This window comes from Pomacea canaliculata, linkage group LG8 (assembly GCF_003073045.1).
Source record: "Pomacea canaliculata isolate SZHN2017 linkage group LG8, ASM307304v1, whole genome shotgun sequence".
Classification (NCBI taxonomy): domain Eukaryota; kingdom Metazoa; phylum Mollusca; class Gastropoda; order Architaenioglossa; family Ampullariidae; genus Pomacea; species Pomacea canaliculata.
In genome coordinates, this window is record NC_037597.1 from 16987950 (window position 1) to 17008222 (window position 20273).

General features: G+C 38.0%; 1 protein-coding gene across 1 annotated transcript; it reads left to right on the forward strand.

Annotated features, from left to right (window-relative positions):
- Positions 1 to 33: 33 nt before the first annotated feature.
- On the forward strand, positions 34 to 19628 carry LOC112570328 (endoribonuclease Dicer-like). Its single transcript, XM_025248715.1, is given in 20 exon segments — positions 34 to 184; positions 914 to 1009; positions 1291 to 1453; positions 1733 to 3171; positions 3683 to 3784; positions 4045 to 4205; positions 4922 to 5060; positions 5335 to 5410; positions 6137 to 6282; positions 6508 to 6687; positions 6999 to 7215; positions 7494 to 8812; positions 8815 to 10086; positions 10377 to 10602; positions 11192 to 11496; positions 11747 to 11958; positions 12523 to 12778; positions 13120 to 13303; positions 13777 to 13852; positions 14045 to 19628. Coding segments are annotated over 20 exon segments (6750 nt in total). The 5' UTR covers positions 34 to 166; the 3' UTR covers positions 14208 to 19628.
- The last annotated feature ends 645 nt before the right edge of the window (positions 19629 to 20273 follow it).

Genomic DNA, 20273 nt, shown 5'->3' on the forward strand with positions numbered 1-20273 from the left:
CAATCAACAGTCTTCTCTTATTAGAGGAGTCGGCAAGAGCGCATGTGCTCTTACCCTAGTTAGGCTGGAGAAACCGGAGGAAGAGCGAAGCGGCTGCTGCGTTGCTCTTTAGCTATGTACTCTGATGACCTGCGATCGTGCATTTATTGAACAAGAAAGTACCTACATGACAACAGTATCCAAGGTTCAGCACTGTTCTTCATTTCGATCGTCGTTATGCATCTCAGCCAGGCGGCTTGACGTTTGACGGCTTCTGTTTTATGTCACTGTTTTTTCTGTTCTTTATTGTGATCCAGACTGGCAAATATTGACAGGAATTCAGAGGCCTATAAGTTTTATTTACATTGTTTACATCAATGAGCTTTGAACGTACCTGAAAAGACTTGATTCATTTAGCAGCAGGGCGTGTGACTTTTTGCGTAGGATCAGTTTGTTCTTTGGAATAAAGCTTCAAAGAATACAAAGATAATGTTATTGTCATTGTAGTTTCTTATGCACATTTGTCAAAAAGATAGTTCAAAAACTAAATCGTTGCCGAAAGGATGCCAACTAAAAGCTGGAAATCATAGCTTAGACTTGTTGGTCTCAGAAGCTTAAATGTTTTGAGTAAAATATATATTTTTAAAAAAGCCTTTAGAAGAAATAACTTTTTACACTGTCACAAATGATGCATAAACATTGAACCTTTATTCTGTGCTATTCTAATCTTTAATTATGTGCATTTAAGTGTATGTATCATTTGCAGAGCTGCATTAGGAAGGTCCCAATCCTTATTGCACAATAATACATTCATAGTGCAAAGACAAATGCAGCTTGTTTAAGCTTTAGTAACTGTAATCAAGCATACTAAATCTTGGACAGCACTGTTGTTCAATAAGATTTGTCATCTTAATTTTATTTTTTAAACAAACAGATGGTGAGACTTGGCAAAGATTCAGTGAAAAGAGTTGCAAGGCATGTCAGATATGATGATATTCCAACTGATACCTTCACCCCTCGCACCTACCAGGTAATGACAAGACACTTGATAAATATTTAGATAAATTTCTTTTAATTTCTTTTAAATTAGTTTGGAAGTTTAATTGACAAATAATTGTGGTTCAAAATGATGAACAGAAATATAAATTTTGATTCAATATTGACTGAAAATCAGAACATTTTTATATAAAAAATAATTTTGTCAAGGTATTTTTTTTTAATTGTGATGGGCAACCTATTATAAAATACTTAACTGAATTTCAAGGATTTTCCTCAATGAGTTAAAAATAAAACTTGAACATTTATTTACAGGTGGAGCTTCTGGAATCAGCTTTGCAAGGCAACACCATTGCCTGCCTTGGAAGTGGTTCCAGTAAAGTCTTTCTGGGACTTATGGTGATAAAAGAGCTATCTTACCAGATACGCTGCTTACCAAAAGATGGGGGCAAAAGGAGTGTTTATCTGGCTGTGTCAGGTGGGATGTGTTATCTGTCACATTACATCATATTTTATTTAAGTGATGCCTCCATCTTTGTGGTACTTATCCTTCTGTTTTGATTTCTTTCACATTCTTCTTTTAGTCTTCTCTCTCTAACTCTCTCTCTCTTTCAAATCTTCTGTTCTAGTAATTGGTTCAGACTGCTGCCTCGCCGGCATACTACTGGTGATAAATAATGATTACTGCATGAATTGAAATCATAAGTAGTTTTAAAATGTCAGTGATTTACTTGTGGTGACATGTTTCCTTGTCCAGACCAAGAAGTGGATTCCATTTGGAGTACACTATATCATCACACTGATATTCAAGTGGGAAAGGCTTTATCGTCAGAAGCAGCTTTGTGGGAACAGCAGGACTGGTCAAATTTTGTTAATGCTAACAGTGTGCTTGTCATGTCAGCTTCCCTCTTCTTGCGTGGCCTTGAGAAAGGTAACCTTTTGCTCACCACCGTGAACCTTCTAGTGCTGGATGATTGTCATGTAGCTGTGGGAGACCATGAGTATGTCAAGATCATGTTGTATGTGCTGAAGTGTGGACAAATGGCTCCCCAACTTCTGTGCTTGACCTCTTCCATTCTTGGAACGGAATGCAGCGATCCCTCCAGCCTGGGGTCCAGAATAAGTGAGCTTGAGTCCCTGCTTCATTCCAAGGCTGAAACCTCCATGCTTGTAATATCTGAACGCTTTGGGTGTCGCCCTAAGGAGAGCATCATCAAGTGTGAGCCAAGTGTCGATGACACTGGACTTACCGATCAGTTGGCCACGTTGCTGCTCACATCCTGGCACTTTCTTGATGAGTGTCAAATAACATTAGATGAAACAACAGGAAAGAGAGATCCATTGCACGTACCCAAATTTGCAATTTCAGAATGCCTTAATATTCTTCACGTCTTAGGTCCATGGTGTGCAGCGTCTATCGCTGAAAATTTACTCAGTCAAGTGGAAAAGATTGCTAAACATGAATCAAACCAAGTCCATAAGCGGTTTTTACGCTATGTCATGACACAGCTACGGCTTGTCGTCAGAGTATTTGAAATCAACTTTACTCCAGAGTACAGTGTTGAAGAATTGCTTAAGTACACCACTTCAAAATTGAGAGCGTTGGTTGATGTCCTGAGAAAATACAAGCCAGAAATGGACTTCATGATTATAAGTAGTGAAGATGCTGATGGTGATGGGATTTCAGACATGTCTGATGATGATATGAATATAGAAGACGACGATGATGAAGGTGATGATGATGATGATTCATTTGATCTTGACAGTTCTGATGAAGAAGATGGCAGAAATAAATCCCCCAGGCATATCCACATTGCAGTCAAAAGAAAGGTAGAGACTAGCAGTGATAATCCCTTTGATGATGATAGGAAACTGTGTGCATTAGTATTTGTAGACAATCGTTATGTGGCATTTGCACTGAACAAAATGATAGAGGAAGTGTGCTCCTGGGATGAGAATCTCTGTTTTGTTAAAAGCAGTCACATTACGGGTCAAGGCATTCACAGGGCAGATGGAAAGAAAGATTTAAGCAAGGCATCCCGTCGGCAGGAAGAAGTGCTGAGAAAATTCCGTATGCAGGAACGAAACTTGCTTGTTTCTACCAATGTTCTGGAAGAAGGAGTTGATATACCAAAGTGCAACTTAGTTGTTCGGTTTGATCCACCAACAGATTACCGCTCATATGCACTTTCCAAGGTAAGATTCCTGTACTTTTATTTTCCTGTTCCATATAATTTGTTACATTCTGCTGTTTATGTTTGTTTTGTTTTTTTGTTAGAACTGGAAAATTTGTAGTTGGTATAAAGTTAACTTGCTTAAACTATAGGCTTTGAAGTGGCACCAAGCCACTATAAGAGGGATTCATGTAATCTTCAAGAAAGCCTTATGGCAGCTGCAAGCATAGCTAGCATTGTCTTTAAAATGTTTTTTAAAAAGCTGTTATTGAAGAAGGAATGGTCTTGATCAAGTAGTATTTCAAAAAGTCATGGCAGTAATTTCCCATTAAGTCTCTTCTATAACACCTATGATTGAAGAGAAGAGCATTTAGTCTGTAATTCATACAGAGCTTACATGTGAAGAATTATCAACTGTGTGAGATACACAACTGTTCTCTAATGCTAACATTTTACTGTTAATATTTTAAATTATGTTCTTTAATTCACTTAAATGTTAAATAAATATTGTCTTACCTGCTGAATTATTTCAGGGACGTGCCCGTGCTCGTGATGCTGAATATGTGATACTTGTTGATGAAGAAGTTATTCAAGATTTTTCACAGAATTTGAATGTTTTCAAGGGTATTGAAGAGGTATGTACATGACAGTTTTTATTTTTTATCTTTTATCTTGACATAACTTTGTGATCAGTTTTCTAAAGTTTAAATTTTTTTCAAAACACATCGGAGCAGATGCAGGTTGGCCTGTTGCCTAATCATAATGCTGTAAAAAAAAATTTTCCCTGGACAACTGCATAGAACAATTTTTTGTCACATAGTTTATTAACTGCTTTAGAATTTTATGGAGAGAAGCACAAGAGTTGTCTTAGAGGAGATAAGTGATATTGTTTTAGGTGCTGATCGGAGCTGGAAGAGGAAGACAAGACCTGGAGGATGCTCAGGAGATGCTACAGATTGACAGTCTAGATTTCATAGCTCTGCCACCTTTCAGTCCTTCTGGAGAGCCAGGGGCTCCTGCTGTTTCCATGAGAAATGCCATTGCACTGGTAAACCGGTATGTAACACCACTGACCAGTTTTTTGTTTTTGTTTTGTTGTTGTTTTGTGCAAGATGTGAGGGAACAGTTTTAAGGAATTTTCTGTTGTCTTTGTGGATATTTGGACTTGATGAATAATATGGTGCTCACTAGTGAACTGGGGGATGTGTCAGTGTAGTTTGAAATGCACAAGTGCTCTTCTGCAGAATTTCGTTCATGTGGATGGAGAATTAGATTTAGAGAATTAAAAAAAAAAGGAAAGCAGCTTGTGCTATCTACAAAAGACCTACTATAGGAGCAATAGTTTTTATCATAAATAATCATATTCTTTTGATATACATGGGATTGAAATAGGCGTGGAGGAGCATTCCTGATGTTGCTAGACAGGAAGTGCTAGTGTAAGCATTACATGTTTAAGTCCATCTGAATCATGCTGAATAGCAACATTAAAAAAGCAGCTATTCTACTTTTTTAGGTGAGTTTAACGTTTTTAAACCTTTGGTTTCTGTTTTTAATTCTGATGTAATGTTAGAAATTATCAGCATTTGAAAATAGCATCAGTGAGAAGTTCACTGTATGCATTGCATTGAGTATTTTAAGAACTGATTTTAAGATACTCAATATTATTTCAGGGACCTTATAGAAAACTAAAATTAAGCATTAACTTGAAATTTAAGTGGTTTTTTTTTCTCACCCCTACATCTTGACAGTAGCCAGAAGTTTCTTTGCAACAGGTACTGTGCCAAACTGCCAAGTGATGCCTTCACTCACCTGACACCTCAGTGTCGTATTACTACCTCAGAATTTAACCCAGAACAGTTTGTGGCTCACCTCCGCCTGCCTGTCAACTCACCTATCAAAGAAGAAGTTATGGTATGTTTACCTCATTTAGTTATGCCTTGAATAAAGAAGAAATGCTATCAATATGAGAATCACTAAAATCAAAATTTAGAAAAATGTTTTTCATTATTAAAAATGTACTTCTGATTTGTTGTTCTTATGGCTTTTTAGTGCATGCTAGTTTTAACTCACTTTTAAAAGAAAAAGGTTTTAAAATGAGAAGAACGAGGTATTACAGGAAAGGGGGATAATTTCTGAGGTGGTGACGCGTAAAACTGATAAAAGTGTTTTGTTTGTTTGTTTTCAGGGTAGCCCTATGCCCAGTCGTCAGCTGGCAAAAATGGCTGTTGCTCTCAAGATGTATGAGATGCTGTATAAATCTGGTATGGCATGTTACTTTTTTGAAAAAGAGGATCTTCATAAAATAAATATTTGTGATGTAGGGTACTTATATGTCACTTAATGTTTTTCAATTTTTCATTGGTGCTTATATGGTTTGTGTGATCTCTTTATGTGTTGAGGGGGTGGGGGGCAGAATGTGTGTGTGTGTGTGTGTATATGAAAGAGAGAGGAAGTACTGAGCTCCTTATTGGGTTAGAGAAATTGATCCAAAAGAGGACAGTTGTTTTTAGAAAGATTGTAGATTTCCAAAAGTTGAACCAATATTTCATCCTTAGACTGAAAAGCATTTCCTTTCTTTTCCCCTTTCTCTCTTGGTCAGTTTGTTGGTTTCATGGGTATCACAGTGACATCTTGGGTATCTCTGTATAGAATAAACATGGGTATCTACAATGACAAGAAGCCACTGAAATGTTTATGAGTAAGGCAACAACAGACACAAGTCACATGTCTGAATTGCTCTTACTTTAGTTTGAGTATGTCTGATATATTTTGAGAATGTGTTGGAATATAAACTGCATAGACAAAGAGTGCAAAGAATGTTTTCATTTACAGTTTAATTAAAATTCAATTTAAATATTGAAGGTTTCATAATGTGCTTAGATTTACTATCATTTCATTTTCACAACAGCACTATTTGAATGCACTTGAATGGATTACGTATACATGACACAGGATAAGAATGTCTGTGTACTCATGTATTGTTGTAGGAGAACTAGATGCCCAGCTACAGCCAGTAGGGAAGGAGATGTTTGTGTGTGAAGAGGAGGAAGAGGAGTGGGAGGAGGGAGAAGATGAACCCCCAGGGCAGGCCCGACCAGGCACCACAAAGCGCAAGCAGTACTACATAAAGAAGGTGCATTTCTGTTTCTGCATGTTTCACTTTAATCTTGTTTGACCTTCATTATTTTTTAAACGATCTATTATGTGTGACTAATCCCTATATTGATGAGTGCAGAACTAGTTAGTCCAAGGAAAGACATTGTGAGGCTGCATAAAGATGTATTGTTTAAGACATTTATGTTTTCTTTTCATATATATATATTTTTTATAGTTGTAAGAATCACTTTCTTTTGTACAGGCAGCAGACGCATTTGTAAACAGCCATCCAGTACCAGATGTCAAGTGCTTTGTTTATCATATTTCTATGGTGCTTTCTGGGGCCATCACTGAAGAACAAAACACGAGAGGGCGCAAAATCTATGCCCCTGAAGAAACTTCGCAGTCATTTGGACTTGTATTGTCCAAGCAGATTCCTAAGGTGAAAAAAAAAAAAACAAAAAAAATAACCAACTCCTCAGCATTTTTTAAAACTAGAGACAATTAGTTTTAAATTTCTGATTGGGATTTTTGTCCTAAAGTACCAGATATAAATACAAAGGATATATTTTTGTTGCATGTTTACATTTTGGAAATAAATTCTTATTTTCAGAAAGTGGAAACTAATTTTTAATTTTCACTTTATAACTATCTTTCTATGTTGTGTGTAATCTCCAACAACTTTTGATAAATTGTTACCAGTTTAAGTTTTGTAATTGTAACTTCTTTGCCTTCTTTTTTGTGGTGATGCAGGTGCCCAGTTTTCCAGTTTACACTAGATCAGGGGAAGTGACTGTGTCGGTAAATCTGTTGCAAAAGAGCACCTACTCTCAGGAGCAGCTAGACAAGCTTCTGAAGTTCCATCACTTTGTCTTCACTAGTGTTTTGCATTTGGAGAAGGATCCTATGGTTTTTTCCCCTCAACAAGCTGATGTTGGCTATATCATTGTCCCTCTTAATACCAGTGGAGGTGGAAACAGCATTTACTAATTTCTTGTTCATAGCATATAATATTCACAATTCTGGTCATTGTTGGAACCTTTTAACCATGACTGATTACTATTTTAAATGTTAATATTGAATTTTTACACAACTGTTGCATCCAAGTGCTAAAAAATTTTGCCAACAGACAGTTTAATACAAGTTTTGGGTCACAGTTTTATTGTCGGCTTAATGAAATCACTAGAGAATATTGGTTATTAAGTTTAGTGTTGATTTAAAGATCTTATTTACATTTCTGTTTGACAGAAGGCTCGGACCTGGACATTGAATGGTCTTTTGTGGAGCATGTGATAAACTCCAGTGTGCATCACAAGCGCAACATCTTTGACAGCAAGCGAGATACTTTTCAGTTTGACAAAGCAAAGTTCGAAGATGCTGTTGTCATGCCTTCTTATCGTAACATTGATCAACCTCAGCATTTCTATGTGGCAGAAATCCGCAATGACCTTAGCCCCCTGAGCCCCTTTCCCTCCCCTGAATTATATAAAACTTTTGCAGCCTACTACACTACAAAATATGGTCTCACGCTCACCAACATGGACCAGCCTCTTCTAGATGTAGACCACACTTCAGCACGACTGAACCTCTTGACACCTCGGTACATGAATCAGAAGGGGCGAGCTCTGCCAACGAGCAGTGTGGAGACTAAGCGAGCACGCAGAGAGAATCTTCAGCAGAAGCAGATTTTGGTACCAGAGCTATGTTCCATTCATGTCTTCCCAGGATCTCTTTGGCGAAAAGCTGTTTGCTTGCCAGCTATTCTGTACCGCACCAATTACTTACTTTTGGCAGAGGAACTACGTAAAGTTATTGCAGGTGAAACTGGAATAGGAAAAGTGAATTTGGATCCCAGTTTCCATTTCCCTCGGCTAGATTTTGGATTCGAAACAAATCCTGAGAAAGTGCAAGTAGCAAAGCAAGAAAGTGAACAAGAAGAATCTACTTGCTCACACACGGAAGAGGAAGCCATTGAACAACAAGAGACTGAGAATGCTGTCAGACCTCGGCAGTCAACTCAAGAGAGCAAACTGGATCAAAAAGTCATGAGAAGTGTAGAGTCTGTTTGTGCTCAAGAAGAAGAAAAAGCAGATGACGAGACATCTTCAGACAATGATTCTGGTGTTACATCTGGTGACTCTGAGATAGGGGGTGTGGAGAAGGGATGTGTTTATGTTTCAGGTCAGTGTTCTGAAAGAACAGACTTTTCTGCATCTCTCAAGGAATCATTCAGCCAGTCATCGTCATCTTGCAGCTCAACAGTAAATTCAGATAATGAGGCTAGCAGCATGTGTTTAGCTTCGGAAAGTAAGCATATTGGTGATGTGGCGAATGGGAAAGATGGCCAGTGTGAATCTCATTCTTGCAAACTGTGCAGTCTAGGTAAAGAAGGTGGGAAGGTGCTGCAGCATCCCTGCTGTCGTCCCATCTCATCTTTATGCAGAACCCATGTATCTCAATCATTTCATGTGCATATTACTCAGAATGAAGAAACTTCTAGTTCAAACCATGAGCCAGAAATATTTCTGACGTATCACATTCATTTAGAATTGGATGTGAATTTCCAGTAAGCGATCCAAATGCACTGTTGCAGAATAAATGCACCAAAATAGATTATGAAGGCCAGGAGGACTTTGCTTCCAGTCGAACATATATCAAAGAGAAAGAAAATTCTCCTAAAGAACCAGTACTTAATCATCATTGTTGTGAAAAAACAAGCAGACCAGACCCAGATTTTGGAAGGAAAACTATCTCTGCAGATATACCAAACACGGAACCTGTTGCTAAGAGTGAAGAATGCATGGACAAAATAAAAGACACCCAATCTGCAGACTATCAGTGTGTGGAAGATTGTGATGATTTTCTAGATATTACAGGGACCAATCAACAACCCCCAATCACATCAACATTCCAAGTTGACCCCGAGATCTCAGCTTTCACGAGTGCAGACGAAGAAATTCAGCTTACCTTTGAGTCTGGATGTAATCTTGATTCCATTGGGCTAGACACAAACTGGTCCAAGGCCAGCATCGCCTCTGACAAAGAATGGGCTCCTGATGAAAGCCTCACTACCTTTGAAGTCAGTGAAACTGTGTCTGATCTCAGTCACATGGGCAAAAATGGTGTCAGTGAGTCTATTTTCTCCAACCATAACCATCCTCACCCTGAGAATATTTCACAACCACTGCCCACAGAGACAAAAGAAAGAATGTATGCATCACATTCATCATCAAGGGATTCTGACATCTTTGAAAATGACAGGCAGCATTTTTCTAAATTGGATGTGAGATCTGCTGAAGAACCTTTGTTCCATGACAAGAATGATCTTTCAGAAAGTGAAGCAGGGACAAACTCATCAGGTCAGAATCACAAGTCCGAACACCTACACAAGCATGAAAATACAGTGCATAACATGAATAAAAAGGACTGTTTTAGCAACTCTGTGCAGAATAATCATGAAAGAAATGAAGGAAAAAAATGCACAGACTTTGAGATTGGTGTTTGGAATGCATCAGGAGTCAACAGCAAGCCTATTAGCATGAAAAAAGTAGAAAAAGTGCCAGAAGAGATAACCATGATTCCTCAGAAAGAAGGTGGTGCTGAAGAAAAATTGAAAACTCCTGTTAGCTTAGATGCTGATAGAGATCTGGAAACATTTGTGGGCCCCAGTCCTTGCCTGCTTCTGCAGGCTCTGACAATGTCCAACGCAAATGACTTCTTCAGTTTGGAAAGGCTGGAGACCATCGGAGACTCTTTCCTTAAGTATGCCATAACAGTGTACCTGTACTGCTGCTATCCAGGTACACATGAGGGCAAACTCAGCTATCTGCGCAGCAAACAGGTGATTTATGAACTAGCATTGGTCTTTCAGGTATATATAGGATTTGTTTAGGTTTATGGATTAAAAAAAGTATTACATGTCAGAATATCTCATTACAGATATGATTTATGAAATTAGAGCAACTTGGCTTCAGGGTCATGAGAGAGATTTACATCTGCTAGTCTATAGCGTTACTTGCATAATTTCACTGAGGATCTTGTGTGCTGGATACTTAGCAGCAAGAATATCTTAATCTTATAATACAAACTGCAGCCAAAATAATCCAAACATTTTGAAATGCATTTGAACAGGTAAGCAATTACAACCTGTACCGCCTTGGAAGGCGCAAGGGACTGGCTGAGCGGATGGTGTCAACCAAGTTTGAACCATACGAAAATTGGCTGCCACCTGATTTTATCATCAGTGAAGATCGCAGGCGAGGTCCTGTTCCTAAGGTTGTAATCGCCACAGGCAATGCCAGACTGTCTGCAACAACTCCAGTCAACTTTGTGATTGAGGACGAAGAGTCAGAAACAGGTACACATGAACTGCTATACCCTATATAGATTCAGTACATTCTGCACAAACATACTTCACTACAATTAACTGCAAGAAGAGGGAAAACTTTACTAAGGGGAAAAAACTATTAATATTTTCAGATAAAGGGTTTCATCCCTCTGAATTATCTCCCTTTGACCAATTGATTTGCTGGATGTTTGAAAGTCATCAGAGTGCCTTGTTGGAGACAGCTCGCTGGCTATACATTACCCAAAAAACAAAAAAAAAAAAAAAAACAATAGCAAATATGAAGGCGCTCATGCATTGACCTATTCTGGTGAACCAGTACTTGTTGACTGGGTGGTTGGATAGGTGTGTAGAGGCCATTCTTGAGCAGTGGAAAGCAAGATCTTGTAGAGTTGACTATAGAACTGTTTTATATCATTGTCTTTGTAGGTTGAAGTTGAAACTTTGGTGAGATCACTGATTTTTTTCACTAACCCTCTTATATGTTCTTTTTTTTTATTTGCGTCTTAGTTTTGTGGGGGTGAGGGGTTCATGTTTATCATTGTGCTGTACTTGGACTTTTTAAGTCTGCTATTATTCCTGCTTCTTGGGGTCATTTCAGACACCACCCAGAGGCGAGAGATAGATGCCTTTCACCAAGAGCTTAAAGAGATTGACCGCCAGCAGGCTGCCGACCAACAGAGTGACTTGAGCTGCAATGCCAAGCGTGCCATGATTGCTTACAGTCTGCAGTTGCACCACGGCATCCCAGACAAAAGTGTAGCTGACTGTGTTGAGGCACTCATTGGGTGCTACCTGACAACATGTGGCAAGCAAGCAGCTCTTACCTTCATGTCCTGGCTAGGCCTGAAGGTTCTGCCACACAAACGCTGTTCAAGTCAGAAGGAACACAGAGTGCCCCAGGAGGTCAGTGCAAATTTAGTAAAACATGATGGCATTTTGCTTTGATAGTTGGGTGCTCAACCTTAATGTCTGCAGCTAGCAAGGAGACTACTTTATCACTAAGATCTATGTTGCCACTTTTGTAATGTATTCACAAGAATCATTTTTCATTTAAAATTTCTGCATGGAAGTATATAAGGAATATAGATCTTTTGTAGAAAAGGAACAAAAGTCAACAAGACTGGTTTGCATTCTTTACTCTGATGACAACTAGGTGAATGTGTACGAGTTTGATGAGCTGCGTTGTCCACCATCCCCTCTCATTGCCAGCGTGCCTGATGCACCACTCATTTTAAATCGTCTGCTGGAAGGATTTTCAGAGTTTGAGGCTAAGATTAACTACACATTCCGGGATCGCTCTTATTTGCTGCAGGCATTTACTCATGCCTCTTATCACTATAATTTCATCACTGACTGTTACCAGAGGTGAGTTGATGATGTGCATTTCGTAAGAGGTTCCTTAACAGATACTTTGAAGCTCTTCGTATATTCTGCTTTAATATTTATCCTTGTTTATACATAATGAAAGTTTTATAGTGCATGATGGACAGTTCATCTCTGATGCAGCAGAACCTAAAACCACTCTCTGTGTGCAAGCATGATTCTTCAAATCTTTTTATGACAGTAGCTTATTAATAATGAACAATTGCCTACTTTAGATAATGCTAATGCTAACTAGATTTTTTGCATTTGTTGTCCCAAAACAGTTATTGACTTTGATTATTTTTCTTTGTGAGTGGATGCATGAACTTTTGTTTTCTGGGGGGAGTTTTTTCTTGTTTGTTGTTTGGTTTATTTACATTTTTTTACTCATTTTTCTCTTTGTTAGTCTCAATCATTGATGTTACTCTCACCCTTTGTCTCTGCACTCTGCTTTCTTTAATGTCATTAATAACTCATCTTGGCTCCAATGTGTCCTTATGAGTTTAAGTACAGTATCAGTGAAATAAAGTCCATGGTAAAATCTGCAAAATGGTTTCCTTTTTCCAGACTGGAGTTTCTAGGAGATGCCATTCTGGACTATGTGATTACCAGACATCTTTATGAAGATTCTCAGCGGTACTCCCCTGGCATTCTCACAGACCTTCGTTCAGCCCTTGTCAACAACAACATTTTTGCAGCCTTAGCTGTCAAATGGGATTTCCACAAATATTTCAAAGCCATCTCCCCATCTTTATTTGCTGTCATTGATAAGTTCGTTGTGTGGCAGAAAGAAAGAGAGGACGAGTTCGATGAACTAAATGAGGTTTATTGTTCTTCTGTTGTCCATTTATATCTGTTTGTTTCTTGAATACATACCTGTACATCTTGAATACTCTTAAATGTAGTACATGTTTATAGCTTGTGTAAAGGATTAGGTTTTGAAAATTCTCGTTATATTGGCTCAGCATTAGTGATATTTTAACATTATGTGTAATGCACTAGTGAATATTGTATATGTGTGTGTGTGTATAATGGCATGTGTGTTTGTTAACATGCATGTGCACACACATTAACACAGAAGCAAAACTTTGTATTTAGCATATTCTCACACTTCTTGGCTTAAAGAAGTAAAATTTATTCTGTTGATACTGACTACTGGGTCAGGAGCAAGAAGAAACTGACGAAGATGAAGAGAATGAAGAAGACAAGGATGAGGAAGTGGAGCTGGAGATCCCTAAAGCTCTTGGCGACATATTTGAATCGGTAGCAGGTGCTATCTATCTTGATAGTGGCATGTCCCTTGACACAGTCTGGCGTGTCTACTACAACATGATGAAACCTTACATTGGTAAGGGTTATCAAGCTTTCTGTATGAAGCAGTAAATTTCTTCAGTCATCGAACACTGAAGAACTGCTGCTCTAAATTTACAAATTAAAACAATGTGGAAATACTAAGACTCAAATTTAAATGTCTGGGACTCTGACGGTTAACAGTTGAAAGTTTTCTCACTTCATGCAAACAGTCTCCCATGTATTGTGCTCCTATTACTGTGATTATTGGTCATAAAACCCATACATACAAGGGGGTGTATTTTTACATAGATATGCTGTTAATTATAAGCTTTAATAGTCACTGTACATCATTAAGTGTTCTTGACTCACTCTGGAAAGGACGTAGACATCCATTTAAGAACAATTATTTAGTGTAATGATTGATCGAGTACAGAATTAGTGCAGACAGTGTTTCTTAAATATTTTGTATTAAATAAAGATCCTTTTATGTTTTCTGAATTATCCCACTTTCTTTTCTTTTTATTCTAGATAAATATCTGAAAGACATTCCCAAGTCTCCTGTCAGAGAACTGCTAGAAATGGAGCCAGAGACAGCGAAGTTTGAGTAAGCTGATTTTTGGGAGATGTATTTGTATAATTTCAATGATTCTTTTTTTTTCTCAAGGTGTCTTTTAAAAATTTGGAATTTGTTTAGAGAGTTTGTGTAATTAACAGACCATCACAATGTTGTTTCAGTTCTTTAGTAACTTTCACCTGCTGTTTTATTAAGTTGAAATTTATTATGTTTCATTTCCAGGAAACCAGAGCGTACTTTGGATGGAAAAATTCGTGTGACTGTAAATGTGGTGGGTAAAGGCGTCTTTAGTGGTGTTGGTCGCAACTACCGCATTGCAAAGAGTGCAGCTGCCAAGAAAGCCCTTCGCTTCATCCGCACCATGCAGCAGGAGGGAATGATGTAGCCCACAGATGCAGTCACACCTTTTGTTGCAAATATATGTGCTGCCAGCTGGATTCATTTAAACAATTATTTTAGGGGCTGATTTGTAGGATTCATCATCTGCAGGATTTCAGCAAGATACAAATGGATTTTACTCATCCTGTGAGCTGAACCAATCGCTTTGCTAAGTGGGTTCAAGTCTTTGAACATAAAGCATCTACTTGATAGTCCACGAAGCATCTTGAGAATGTCCAAAGTGCATAATATTTTTGGAAAAGGCAAACATGATGTCTGTAGTGAATTTGTTTTAAAACAAAGGTAATTTTTATAAGGATGCCGGTAATTATTGTCTTCAGTTTAATAACAGCAGCAAAAAAGAGGGATGAATGTGTGCGTGTGTGCATGTGAACATGCCGACCATGGTAACATGAAGGAGTGTGTGTGTTTAATTTTTAATTGTTACCTGTTTAATGCAGAAGATGGTGCTGCAACTTAAACTTACTTTATATGCAGACTGGAAATAGAACCTGCCTGTGTTTGGCAAAGATTTTGGTGCTGTTGGTAACAGATTTTAATGCTCTTTTGGCAAGCACAACAAGCCTTATCAGCTAGTGCATAAAGCGGCGGAAAATAACAGAAGTCACCTCAGAAGAACTAGCCAGTTGTTGCCAATTGTTTAGTGTTTAGACTGTGACAGTGAGCTTTCACTCATAAAATTTGTCCCTATAGCCTTTTCTCTGGTTGTTTTGATCATTGATAACGTGATTCTTTTGTCCTTTTTGACCAGGTTCAGTTTCTTTGCCACAGTCTCTATGACTGTTTAAGCGCTAGCATGCTTTTGCTGGTTTTGTTTCATTGGATGTCATAGCTTTTATACTCTCAGTTGCAGGATACTTCTACTTTGATTTTGCTCAGCAAGGCTGGGAAAAACCCACCAAGCCCTTAATTTCCCATCAGCAAACTTGTTTACCCCACTAGTTCACAATTTTTTTTCTCATCAGCTGGGCTGATAATACCCACTGTGTCTGTGCCTTTTTTTCAGCCAAGCTGGTAAAGGCCTATCAGGTCTGCACATTTTTGAGCAGCTTCACAACGTGATGGAGTGCACGTGTTGCCATATGCCTGAATTATGTAACGTCTAAGGTCAGATCAGCTAGGTCAGCATAGTAGGTTCACCTTGTCCTGGGTTTTGTTTGATATCAAAGAAGTTTTTAAAAAAAAAACACATATTGTGAACATATTGTGATATTGTAACAGGTTTTCCTTGACTTTGTTCACTACTAATATTCATTGTTACCAGTTACTTCTATCTCCAAGACATGTTCAGTGAAAAAGATACAATGTGCTGGATGGTTTGGTTTCTTAAATAGAGGTAGCTGAGAGAATTGTATGCTTGCATCATGTTTGAGATGCAAAAGAAAACGCTTTTGTTTTTTGTTTTTGGTTTTGTTTTTTTTTAGAAGATTCAATGATAAGCCATTTACAAGCCAGAAAGTTTGCTTGAATTGGTTTGATACCCGTGATGCCCATCAAAATTGTATATTTCTGCTTCCGGTGAAAGCCAACTTCTGTAAGGAATATCTCCATCAGGATGTGTCATGTTCCAGTATTACTTTAGCTGGTTCTGTTTTTCATTCTTAGCTTTGGCTTGTTAAATTCATGGTGTGCTGATTTTGTTACACATTGCCGCTTTTTAGAACCTTGGGTGGGCAGTCTTGGCAACCTACAGTGTTGCTGTCTTTACAATGTTATTCAAGCTATTCAGTCATTGCTCTACAGCATGTTTGTTCTACAGCATGCATGTCCTGCATATTCATCTTATGTCTGTGGTTCATCGCATTCGGTGGAATTTTCTCCCTATAGCTTTTGCCTCATCTGTCTGTTTTTAAAGAAAATTTTCTTTTTTTTATGTAATCATGCACTTGCTAAGATCATATCCTACAATAAGAACCATAGGATTGTTGCCCTGGTTGCTTCCCCGTCAGAAATCAGCATTGTCAACATTCCTCAGATTTCTATGCGTCACATCATCTCTCGATGTAATATAATTGCTATAATATCTTTAATATCTACACATTGTGCGCAGTGACTTTGTATGAAAAAGGGTATTTTCAGCATCCTATCAGCAGCACATGTATTACCTTGTGATAGTGTCAGGTAAAATTCTTTGACAACATTTTTTTGAAAGAAATCTGACCTTTCACTTTTGTACATGTCGGGTAAAAGAAGTTGTGGTAGCAGTGATACATGTGGCTTATGTGTAGTGAATCAATTTGTGTGTAAAGCCAGAGTCAAGATCACAGAGGTGTTGAATCTCTTGTTGTTTTTAAATTGTTCTCGAGTTTAAACTGTTTTAAATTTGTTCTCAAGTTCTTCCTGTTGGTGTTCTTCCCACATCCCTCATGGCAGAGGAAGTGAGTCATTCTTCTGTGGTTTACAGATGTTGTTTGTTTTGTGTTGTCTTTGCAAATTATTTATAGTGATCTTTACCAGTCCAGCTAAAGGTGTAAAAATGAAGTGGGGAAGTCATGACTGGGGAGACAGCTCATCTTTTGGACAGTAGGAGTGCAATATGTTTCGTCTTTTATAGCTAAACTGTTCAAGATGGATGTAAGTTGGCGTTCTGTTCTGTTGATAGATTTTATTCCTCCTTGTCAGAGAAACAAATTTATGGTAAGTATGGCATATAAAAATGTTGATCTGTCTTGTGTACATACCAAACTGTGACCATGTTAAACAATGATTGTTGTGAAAGTCAGTCAGGTTGAATGTGCTGGTTTTTTTTGGAAACAACACCAATCTTGATGTGTTACTCTTTATGAAGTTTCCCCCAACAATATGCAGGTTTCTGTATTGTCCTCACAAAGCAATAGGATCATGTGATGGAAACATTTAAAGTGTTTTTACATAGGTGCCTGTGTTTTTTTCCATGATGTGATAGGCGGATTTCCACATTTCATGGTTGCATATGCATTAGTGTATGATTACCTCTCTGGAGTTCTTCCTTTTTTTCCTTTTTGTATATTTGTCATTAAATATATTTAAAAGTTCATAATTGTGAGAAACAATAGATTGTTATAAAATTATGCGATGTTTTCCCATAGTTTACTTGAGGCTGTACCTGGTGGAGAGTGGCCAGAATCTGGTGTCAGGGGTCTTCGTGCACATGGTTCCACTGAGCAAGTTGTGGCAGAGATGAGTGCACAGGCCTTCCTTCTCGGATGCACATTGTCAGTGTGAGGCAACTCCACTTTCATATTTTATGACTGTTTCTCGTTTTAATATATTGTCCGAGACAAAGGTGTATGTTTTATGTATTTTTTGTGTGCAGAATAATGTTGTATGGTTGCAAATTTTTATAAAGCATGTAGTGATAGTTTGGTTGTTTTTGTTTTTTTTTTTTGTGTGGGGGGGGTGGCAGCTTGTGCTTCTGTTGGGTGAAAAAAAAACTGGAGAACATGTGATCTGCAGAGAAAGCATTTATATTACTGATCAGGTTCATGGGCCTGCTTAAAGCAGAGTTATCTCTAATATATACGTATTTCTGATTCTTCTTTGATAATCATTTTTAAGTTACTTGGAGAAATTATAAATCCAACATTAGATTTGTTCCACTCAATGTAACAAGCCTTATTGTTTCGACTAAAGCAAAGAGAAATATTGGGAAAATGAAATTAAAATTAATATAAAAGATTGTGCTTTCCTTAGTTCATCCAAATGTGCATTTTGTCCTAATTTTTGTTTGATTTATCAGGGGGAGGGGATTGATCTTCATGTTGTATTTGTTTTTGAAAATCCTAGTCAATGTGAGAGCAAATGTTAATTAGGTATTGCCAAAACAGGAACTTTTTGTATGACGTCAAAGTTTTGACCCAATTTCAAAATGGTGTAAAATGGTGCTGTTTAAAAGGCTTGCATAGTGTGAACTGAATAGACTCATTCAGATTTGGGGATTTTGTTTTTTTAAATGCTAGTTGACCTATCTTTTCAAAATAATATTTTGTCAACGGTTATAAAATTGTACCATTGGAGTCTTCCAGCCTGTTACATTTTAGCTAGGCTATCTCTTATTTTAAGACTAGAGAATTGCATGGAACATCAAGCCATATTGACTAGCAGAATAAGATTGGATGTTATGGGGGAAGGGAAGGGTTTACCGACAAACTGACCTATTGTGCTAGAGAAACGATAAAGATTTATCTAGTGAGTGACGCAGAAAGGCACATTAAAAGCGAATCATGTAGGACGCACATTTATAACAGTCTGATATCAGTATGTGCACTTGTTTAAGGAATACACTGACATTTTTTGACAACTAACATAAATGGGTAGAGCAGATAATAAAAGCTGTTAAAGTTGTAGTTGGTCATTAATACTTTAATTTTGATAATTTAAAAATATTCAACTAGCATTTTGTGGAGTTCTGGCAAAACATTTTTACCAACTGCCTCAAGCATCAGCCTGTGGCATAAAGCACTCAGATGCAAAGGTCCTCCTGGACCTGTGGTTACAAACGTCTAATAGCTGCCCAGCAGAAACAGGTACAATGTGAAGCGAAGAGGTTGGCCTTATAGATGCCATGAACCAGATATGCTGATCCACTTACTGCCCCTACAGCCACTAGGCAACGTGACTTTTTTCATTGACACACTTTTTAACATTGAGCTGCAGTTGGCCCTCAGCATTCATGGGTTCACTTTTGTAGTTTTGAGTATTCACAAGTTTACCATTAATAATTAAATGGGATTTTTTTTTTTTTTTGGGGGGGGGATTAGTTTTGCAGCCTACTACTAAATGTCCTAGACAATACAAATAGACTAGAAAATATCAATGGTTAAATAAGGCATAGATGCATGATATAGACATATATAATTATTGATCTATTTGACCAAATATTGTGTTTTAACTTTTGTGTTAAATTTGGCCATCAGTAAAGTTAAGGGTGAGGGAGTTGGAGTTATTTGCCTCTATCCAGCGTTCTGAACACCGAGTATTAACTGTAGTTTGAATCATGTTGGCTGTAAGTCCTCTATCCACCAAGATTTTAAGATGTATCAGTGGTCGGTGCACTGACAGACATGACTGTCAGAGTTTTGGGAAGGGATTTACCCGTATCTGACAGCCTGGGGTTGTTGTTTTTTGTTGTTTTTTTCCTGCCCTAATGGAAGGACACCTCGCTGACATCAGTAGTGAGGTTATTGTAGGCTTGACTGTGAGGTTATCATTGTTTCTCGGCAATAAAATTTAAGTACAAATCAGTTTAAAATATTTTTACCTCTCATTTCTCTCCAGACTCCCTCCCCACCATCCAAACTGGCTGTAATTCAGTGGTAAATATTATTGTTCGTGCTTGTTAAATGAAGTGTACTAAAGCAGAGGCAATGGTTGTGCGTGCTTACAGCTTTTTTTAATGGAAATAAACTTATTATGGGAGTACTTCTCAGTTTTCTTGTTTTGTTGATTAAAATTTAAAGAAAAAGGTTGAATGAAGTAAACACAATGTACAATCTCGACTATGGTAGTGGTTAGTACAGCAACAACAACCAAAAAAAAGTTTCTTTTTAACGAATGCAGCAATCGTGACAGTTCTCGCGATGTCACGTGCGAAACGTGATCTCGCGGCAACGCGTAGTACAACCACGTCCGTGGTACAATAGCGTTAGTTGTGCTGCTACTGCCGCCTGTAGGTAAGCGCGTTGTTAACTATTGAAAACAATTGATAACCCAGTGAAAAGACTAATCATGGACGTGTATTTATGGACTGGTGTCTGTATGCCGAGACTCACTCTTAGCCTCTTGCGAAGCGATCCGTTGTTAGTCTCGGCGAGCCGTAACAAAGAATGTGAATAAACCGGAAGTTATGTCGTTTAATGCCTCGTTTTAGTAGTTAATCTGAAATGTGAATAAACCGGAAGCTTACTGGTATGGAGCCTCGTTCTAGCTGGTAAGTGGGGGGGGGGGGAAATCGTGTGCCAGCTGTCCAGGGGATATAAGTTCGTGGACTGATCAATTGTTGTAAAAGTGTTCATCACGAAACAAATTTTGTTCACTACTTCTGTAGCAGTTCCGGTGTTTGTGAGATTAACAT